Source organism: Squalius cephalus, assembly GCF_949319135.1.
Source record: "Squalius cephalus genome assembly, chromosome: 8".
In the NCBI taxonomy this organism is placed as follows: domain Eukaryota; kingdom Metazoa; phylum Chordata; class Actinopteri; order Cypriniformes; family Leuciscidae; genus Squalius; species Squalius cephalus.
In genome coordinates, this window is record NC_137129.1 from 15,727,715 (window position 1) to 15,737,165 (window position 9,451).

Genomic DNA, 9,451 nt, shown 5'->3' on the forward strand with positions numbered 1-9,451 from the left:
CTGCATCAAAATAACTGCATTCATGTGGCTTTCATAACAGCACATCGCCATCATGTTCCACTAGTCTCCGTATATAGAGCGCTCTTGCGAAAGTGAAAGTGTTCGGGTCAGATTTATCTGTAGCTTTTAGGAATTTACAGTTGAGCTTTCATGCAAAATGACGTAAATGCATAAGTGGCTTACGTGGAAAAATTCAGTATACATAAATCAACAATATGAGTTGCATTTATTCTCCTACATGAACGCCAGGTGATTCATGTTCATTGTCCTTTTCAAAAGGGCAGATTCTGTTTACAGTACATATACTAAAGCCTTGCCAGATTAAAATTCATAGTAATGGAGTTACACAGACACTATGTACACACTTCCTTTAACAAACACGTGTCTCCCTGGATTTCCTGAACACTGTGTCACAAGACACAGTCACCACAGCGGTAGATAAAAATTCTCCCTTTCAGAAATGCGGGAAGAGGAGCACAGAAAAGCATTTTCATGTACAGAAAACAATTTAACTAACAAAATAAAATGCTATTACAGCGCTATTTAGAAAAAAAAACCAGCAGCCCCACACCAAGTGGCAACTATAAAGCTAACTATAACAATATAATGCTTGTGTATCAGCAACAAAGTCACAATACGATATGTATCCCGATACAGATGCTACAATACGATATATACTATCATGACTCGGCACTAAATTTCTTTCAGCAGAATTTAGTACAACAGCTGTTTATTAAACATTGCATTCTATAGGGCCAATGCTAAGTTGCCCTCTGCATTATGAAGGGCCTCTGTATTAGGGATGCACACGAGTACTCTGACGTGACAGCGAAAATCGATCATGAAAACAATGATCACTGTGACTTAGGCCTAAATTATTTTATTTTTTTCTGATTGGTCATTGCAGAATTTTGACCCAGGAAAAACCCTGATATAGGCCTGGCCTACAGGAAAGAACAGTTTATGTTTAATCTATATAATATTGTGTAGCCCATACTATAGGCTACAATTATTTATTGATTGTCTTTGTTGAATACAGAAGTTAAGAACTTTATTAAAAAAACATTAAATCGCAATATAGGTAAATAAAAAAAAAAATAGCAATTCGATTCTTTTCCAAAATTGTTCAGCAATTTTTCGTCATATAGAACGGGCTTTAATTTATTGCTGTTCTTCGACTCTTTAAATTCAGTTGGATTCTGATTGGCTTTCAATGTTACCGTTCATCAGCTAGAAAAAAAAACAATTCTGAAATTGATTCCAATGATATCGTTCCTCAGTGTCGTTACAGTGGTAATGTAGATTTAAAATGATTATTAAAACTAATAGAAGATGTAACAGTTATCATCCTTTGAGTGAACAACCCTTGGCAGTACTAATTGGAATGCTGGTACATTGAATCCTCAGCTTGAAAGTAAGTCATAATAGAAATTAAAAAGTAACCAGTCATTAGATAAGTGGCTGCAGCACTGCCAATGAGGTCTTTGAAACCATTGCATTGTGGGGCCTTATGAGTGCACACATAAACACTGTGGTCCCTATAATGAGGCCCTGACCTATACACACAAAGAATTCATCAACTACATTACAAAATGAGAACCAATGCTCATTTTGACACTCATACCAGAGGCAGGCAAAAACATTTGTCTCTACAGCAAAGACTAAGTACATTAATTATTGTAGGAAAAAGTTTTGTGTCACATTTTAACTCTGTGTTAGCACACATTGGCCATAGTGGTACAACAACAACATCCCTTGCCATTTTGAGGCATGTCTGGCCTTCAACATACACAAACTCTTATTAGCTCAGTTTGGTGTGTGTTTAGTAAGCCACCTGACTGCATGGCACTTCCAGATCAGGCATAAAGTGCCCATTGTTCTCCCACTACGCAGAGAGAAACAAGCCCAAGACTTTGATTAAGGTCAAGAACAAGACCATGGGGAATTCGTAAACAAGATGAACACACACGGATCACTACCTCAGACTGGTTTTCCCCTAAAGAACTTCATCATAACCTTCTCAAGCAGATCCTCGGCTCATTTGTGGTTTCCAACTAGCCAAAACTGGTCTAACCTGTGGCAGAGTGAGATCTAGATTGAGGACATCTGAATCCTGATCCTAAATAAAAGACTGCTTTGCATGATGCACATAGGCATAATCAGGGATTTTCCTGTATTGAAATTATTTTGGCAGCCACCAAAAATGAATTTTTTGTAAATTTACTTGATAATTTAAAGTGAAGATACTGCAGTACCAGTACCTGCTGATAGCCGGCTGCTTTAAAATGCTCCCGCAAGTGTTTAGGTAAGCGCTCTGTGAAGGAAATTAAAGGTTTCTATTTACAATGCTTTTTGCAGCATTGAGCAATGTAGGCAATAATAGACATATCTGTTGAGATATGCAATGGCCAATCAGATGAGTTTAGTTAGTCCAGAACACCGCTCAAAACAGTGGTTCAGTGCAAGAGTGCAACTTACCTTGCGTTGTAATCGACAGTTTCAGTGTGATTACAAAGGCAGCGATCTTTGCCCACTTTCTGTATAGAATATATTTTTTCATGCTGCTAACTAGGCTACACATTTTAAAGTTTCTGGATTGGCAACCATATTAAAATGATTGAATCCGATATGACAGTGATAAACCATAGCAATGGACAGAACAAAACGATTTGATACTGTACGTCAAATGATCTGTGCATTAGGCCAAGTCTTGGAGTGTAAATGCAAAATAATAGACCTGTCCCTTTTCCATGTAATGTGTAACTTTGTTGTTCAAAAATTTTGACTAAGGGAAAAAAAAAGGGTATGAGTGAGTATCAAACTTGTTGCTTTAAGTCTGACTTTATTTATAATTCATTATATTTCTGATAAATCATGTAAATCCTGAATGCATAGTCTCATTGGATGAGTCTACACAATACATAGTTACATATAAAAAATATAAATAAACATAAAATAAAAAATGAAATATATACTTCCATATAAATATATATATATTTAAATTAAATAATTTGAATTGATTAGGACAAATGTCTATTTGGTCCCAAGATAATATTTTCAAAAACACTATGTGATCCACTATGACAAATGTCTGTGGTCAGCCGCTGTTTCTCTGGGGTACAATATGACCCGTGTCAGACCACATTGGTAGACATTGAAGATAAGCTGCTTCCATGCAGGATTTTCACCAAATGCCGATCCTCCATTTCCCCACAGCCAAAATGATGAAAATAGACCAAACTTATTCATTTTTGGGGGGTTTGTGACACGACAGTATGTTCACACATAAACTTCACATTTCTTTATCTGACACCTCTAACAGTGACCTAGAATAATATGTGAAAGTGGATGCTGAATCAACATTTACACCAGACTCAAGTCAACACCTCTCGACCACCAGTTTCCATAGTTCTAAGATTAACACAAGTTTTAGCTAAAACATTTGCGGGAATCCTAGAGCTATGATCCAAGAAACAAATTAGCTCATTCTCACTATTACTACAATAAACTCTCTTGGGGAATAACCCTTACACTAAATAAGCCCTTTTTTTTACACTAAATAAGCCTTTGAACACACACACAGACTGGATGACGTAAGACATTTATCAACATATCTGAATTCTCGTTTACAGTGAAACGCACTCGATTTCAACAGAAGTGTAGGCTACTAGTTCGCGTAAGTTAAGTTAGCCATTAACGTTACATGAAAAAAATCCAACGTACAATATGTAAAAGCAACAGTCTAAATACACTGAGCAAACGACTAAGTTACAATTTGGTGTAACTTGCAATAAATATTAGGCGTGCAATCTGTTGCAAAATGAACCACTGAGCCATTAACAATGAGTCAAGAGAAAAACAATCTCTCTGTATAAAGCAGATCAAAGGTTTAGTGACATTTAACCGCAGCGATAACGCTAGGTAAATGTTTCATTTGAGCAGACTTCCTGGTTACAAAGGTGTGAATTTAAACTGATCAACAGAAACAAATGGACAATGCGATAGCTGGCTACATGCCTACGGTAGGTCCATCTAATGTCGGACCACCACAGGCCCTTTAAAGCGATTTTACTTCCCTGTACACCAGCTAGCGGGCGTACAACATCGAATAGGCGGTTATTTGTTGTAATAATACAAATGTGAGGATCGTCTTTGTATCATTTTAGTGTGAATGTTCGCTTTCACATTCGCCAGCGAGAGCAAACTGTGAAAGCGAACACACGACCGTTAGCCAACCCGTCAAACTAGCCTTTAATACCATGAAATACAACGGCGACTCACCTTTCAAGTCATCCGCGTAAAAGCATTTCATTCCAAGTAACAAATAAAGGCAAAAATCTCCGAGTGTAGTGTAAGAAGAAGGCTACTTTAGGGAGTTGTTTTGTAGGGCTGAAGTCGGGCCGTCCTGTGTCCCGTCCTCCACTCACTCGCTCACTCGCTCTGAATCACTGGCATCCGTCTCGCTCTCTTCTCACATATCAGTTCAAACTCAAATCTCGCGAGAGTCGATGTGAATTCCTCTAAGCAACAATAATTGTAGTAAAAACGGTAAATCAAATCTTCTTATAATGTTTACATAGGCCCATTTCCCCAGACTCAAGGTATTTGTTTGTCCTGTTTAATCCAATGTGTTTCTTTTCTAATTTCTTAAAATGAGCCAAAAACATCTCTTCTTTTATTAAATGATTTCTTTAACTCAAATACGACAGCTATACGATATTTTTATAAAAGAGGAAAATACGTTTATTTAATATTTTAATCAGGTCTACTTAATATTTTTAGTAAGAATTGTACTGAATTACCGGTTTTCTGCATGTTTTTGAAAATTAATAAAACCAAATGATACAAATGTATTCACATGCTTATTTCAGAAAAGACAAGGATCAATAAAACGTAAATTACATTTTTTAAAGTATGATATTATTAAGTTTATACAAACATTCTTAGATGGTGTTTTATTTTTTTTCACACCTGATATTCTCTGAAATACACTGGCGTATGGTAATCATTCTTGACCATAGCATCAAGTATTACATATAGTACTATAATTTGTTCACTTTCCTGTATATCTAAATATAAAGCTTTGCAAAGTATATTTAAAGTACCATGGTATTACTATCACTGTACCAGACAGTCTTTTTTTGTGAGGGTAAGTTATTTATATTTTCAAATAAATGGTTTCATGTGTCCATTAATATTACATGCCGGGAAACCCAGCTAATTTGGATCATTGTGGTCAAAAGTCAAACAGTTAAATGGCAAACGCACTCAAAAACTTATTTCCATATGGAGCAAAGGGTCTAATTATAGAGAGTTTAAACACAAAACTTTCCTCACATGAAGTTAATCAGAGCCAAGCAAAATATTCAATTCTGTCGGATACTGGTTAATGATGGCAGGGCACATGGTTCTATAGTGTTTTATGAATACAGTAAGCTTTTGTGATGTGTCCTATTTACAAATGTGATATACTGTTTTTATGTATTGCAGTGATGTTTTCCTAAAGGAAAACACATAAAGGAATGATGTGCCTTGTGTTAAGAGAGCTAAAGATGTCTCATCACACACGCCCAGTTACTCATGCAAACAATGGCATCTTACAAAACAATCACAGGGCCATTTGCATCTCAGTGTTCAATGCATCACATCCTGCATATGTATGTGTTCTGCAGCAGAGTCCTTTTTCATTCTAATGTGAAAGAGAGTGGGGAAACAGCTTTTACCTGCAGGTTTACACAATATGCATCTCTTCTAGCTGCTAAAGAAACCGATAGAAACCCTACAACCTAGCAGGAACCAAAAATGGGCCACAACATCAAGGCTTATCAAAGAAAATAAGTAATTTTACCTTTGCTAGTTAAAGTTTGTTGAGCAATTTCTACTTAGTTGAAGTTTACTTTGCAATACTCTGTTTCAAGTAAACTTTTACTTAAACCATATAACACTGCATTAAGCCATGCTTTTAAAGTGCTTTGGTTTACTCAGAACATCCAAGAAAACATTTTTTTAGATTTTGTAGATTTTATGTAGTAGACAACATATCTACATAATAGAAGTAATATGGCATAAACTCAATTACAGAGATCTCAATACTTAGTACACAATAATACACAATACACAATGCACAATAACGGTAACATTCGTTGGATAATTTTTGAGTATGAATGACATTTTGAGTAGATAATGAACTCTACAAAACAGCAAGTTACTAAACCTAAAAACAAAAGCATTGATAAAACAGTGTAAATACAGCTGGAAAACAGTGGAAAAAGCAACCTTATTAATTATTCATGCCTCAGTGCATGATGGGAACACCAGTATCAGAAAGTTGGAGTGTTGAGTAGAGTTGATATTTAGGCTTTAATTTCTAGCTTAAATTGAGTGTTTTTTTTGTTTTGTTTTTTTGCGTGTGTGTGTGTGTGTGTGTGTGTGTGTGTGTGTGTGTGTGTGTGTGTGTGTGTGTGTGATATTATTCTTGCCTGAGCTTATTCAGGTAGAAATTACATTTGTTTTATCTGTAGTATTTACTTCACCACATAATTGTTTTCATCAGTGGAGTGTATCCTATGTTCCTCACAGAAGGGACACACATTCATTCATACAAAATCAGTATTAGGACACAACAAGATGTAGGGAAAACCTGAATCATTGATAAATGATTTACATGGATCAATCACAACTCATTTTATTCAGTCGGAGAGAGGAACCAGGGAGATTCTATTATGTCTAAAGGTTTCCTTGCCTATTTTGCTGTGTTGGTTGACAAAGGGAATGAATAAAATTAACTAATGACCTCATGATCTAGAGGTAACGTGAATGTAAGTAGTGTAGGCTATGTTATTTCTCATCAAGTACTGTAGTAAGGAACCCTGCATGTGCTCAAACTTGTATAAGTCAAGCATTTTAGCGTTATATTATGTAACTCAGTGGGCAAGCAAAGACTTATCATTGACTGCAGACTGTACAAGTTTAAGATGTACATTGTCGTAAAAAGTTTGTGATCACGATAATTTTTTTTCAAAAGAAATTATTAATTGTCAGTGATGAATGCCATATATTCTCATTACTTACAGCAAAAAAACATAAAATATTTAATTATTTGTATTTTAATCATAAATTAAAATGAAAACAAATACTACAATGTATCTTATGTATAAATATTTTAACAATTCAAAAACATACTGTTTGTTTGTTTTTATTACAGTTATAAGAATGAGATTTTTTTTCTTTTTTGTGAAGAAAATATCTCGCTAATTCTCATTAACACTAAAAATAGGCTTCATGTTCATGTTCAATATATAGTCTTTTATTTTTATACACATTTCTTTTTTAAGTGTGGGTCAGGAACTCAAATGCAGCTACTTATGGTTGTACACTCTGTTTAATGATCTCTGACTATCTGTAACAGCAGGGCCATAATGGGCATGTTCATTCATGTGTACCAGGTAAACCGCATGACCATCTCACAGTATTGCCCTGGGCATAGCAACTGGTGTCAATGGAGATCATGCTCTTCCCTTTGAAGATGTTTTTCGACTCTACACGAGTCAGAATGTAAGGCAACTCAATTCAACTTTAGGGGAGGACAGTCTTTTTTTTCCCCCATATAACTCAGCATTACTCTTGTCAAGTCAAGTCAAGTCAACTTTATTTATATAGCGCTTTTCACAATACAGATTGTATCAAAGCAGCTTCACAGTATTAAATAAGATAGTACATCAGTGTTTGTTTCTAGTGTAAAACGTCCACGTTTGGTAATGCTCATCAATAGTATTGTTGATTGATTAATTAAATTAAGTATCCCCTCTTGTGTGCCAATAGGTTTTCTAGCACTGTATTACATAATTTCTACTGCAGTGTAGATGTAAAAACAGGCTGTAATTTAGCAAGATACTTTCATCAAAAGTGACTTGCATTGAATTCAGTGCATATCAGTGTTTCCTGTGAAACAAAACCATGACCTTTGCGCCACTAGTGCCATACAAGAACCTTTCTGATGCTCGAGGCATTTCACGGAACAGCTGTTGAGACAACATGTTATGTTCACCTGGTTGGGAGGGAAAATCAGAGCATGATTGTAATGACTGGCCCTAGGAGAGTTGTAAAGGGTTCAAGCACTCAAGCGTGAGCAAGCAGTTGTAGCCAGGTAGATACAGACATGCGCATTTGGTTGGTCTCAGCCTTATGGAGACAAACCAGTGACTGAATGCATGATATAAGTTCTACATATTTACTAGCACTGGGAATCAATAATAAAAAAAAACAACTAATTAATCACACAATTTGCTCACACATTTCCCCCAAACTTGTAATCATCAATTTTTAAACGTAGAATCACTAATTAAATTAAACAACACACAAAAAAGGGGGGGAAAAAGAAAAATGTCCACACAAATTGGACAGAAAATAGCCTATTAAAATATTAAACATCAATATATCAATATACTATTCTTCATTCAGTTCTATACAACAAACTCAGATTTAACAGATTTATTTTCGACTAATTATCAAAATAAAGTATAGGCCTAGTCATACAATTATTACCAGAGCATGTGATTAGAGCAGGTGATTTTACCATTGTTGCCTAGCATGGCTATACCAGCTCAGCAAACAGAAATCTACTACTGAGAAATTTCACGTTATTTGAGCGGACTTTGCTTTTCCAGTGCGTGATCGGTACATGATTGGAGCGTTTGGGCCGTTAAGGACAGAGCAGAACGCGCAGGGCAAACACGGAGCGGAACATTGAGCAGAGAGCGCAGCGCGCCGACACACACACACACACACACACACACACACACACACAGAACGGAAAAGACCCGCTCCTGAAGTTACTAAACAAGGTGCGCGAGAATGAAACCTGATCGCCGAACACGGAGGGGCGGGACGGCATATTTTCGGCCTTTTCAATAACAGCCGCAAAAGGAAGTAATTAAAACGAGGCAAAAAAAAGGTGCTGCGTCAATTGCGTTATTTTTTTTTTAATGCATTAAACATCTCAAATTAATTACAAAGATTAACGCGTTATTCCCCCAGCCCTATAGCCTATATTTACAAAGATGTGTTGGCATTATGGTGACGTTAAAGGGGTGGTTGAGTATGATTTCACTTTTCTAACTTTAGTTATTGTGTAGGCTAATGTTGCTTTTTGAGCATAAACAACATCTGCAAAGTTACAACGCTCAAAGTTCAAAGCAAAGGGAGATATTTGCTTTTAAAGAAATCGTTTTTAAGGACTATAACAAATGGCTGGTAGTGACTACTACAGGACATTCCTCCAGGGTTAGTGACATCACCAACCCTAAAATTTACATAAACCCCGCCCCCAGGAACCCGCAGACCGTGTTGAGAAGAGGAAGAGTTGCTGTAGTCGAGCACATTTGTGAGTCAGCTCAAACTTATAGATTATCATGATAGAATATGCTAATTGAAGATAGTTAACTCCACATCA

The 9,451-nt window shown here is 36.1% G+C and overlaps 1 protein-coding gene across 2 annotated transcripts in view; it reads right to left on the reverse strand.

The window, feature by feature from the left end:
• Window positions 1–4,450, reverse strand: part of rnf19a (ring finger protein 19A, RBR E3 ubiquitin protein ligase) — a 33,749-nt gene extending 29,299 nt beyond the window's left edge. For both annotated transcript variants that reach the window (XM_079878056.1, XM_079878055.1), the window contains exon 1: window positions 4,282–4,450. In XM_079878056.1, coding sequence (XP_079734182.1) covers window positions 4,282–4,312 — 31 coding nt within the window. In that variant the 5' untranslated portion in view covers window positions 4,313–4,450. The remainder of the gene's footprint in view (window positions 1–4,281) is intronic.
• Between the last annotated feature and the right edge of the window lie 5,001 nt (window positions 4,451–9,451).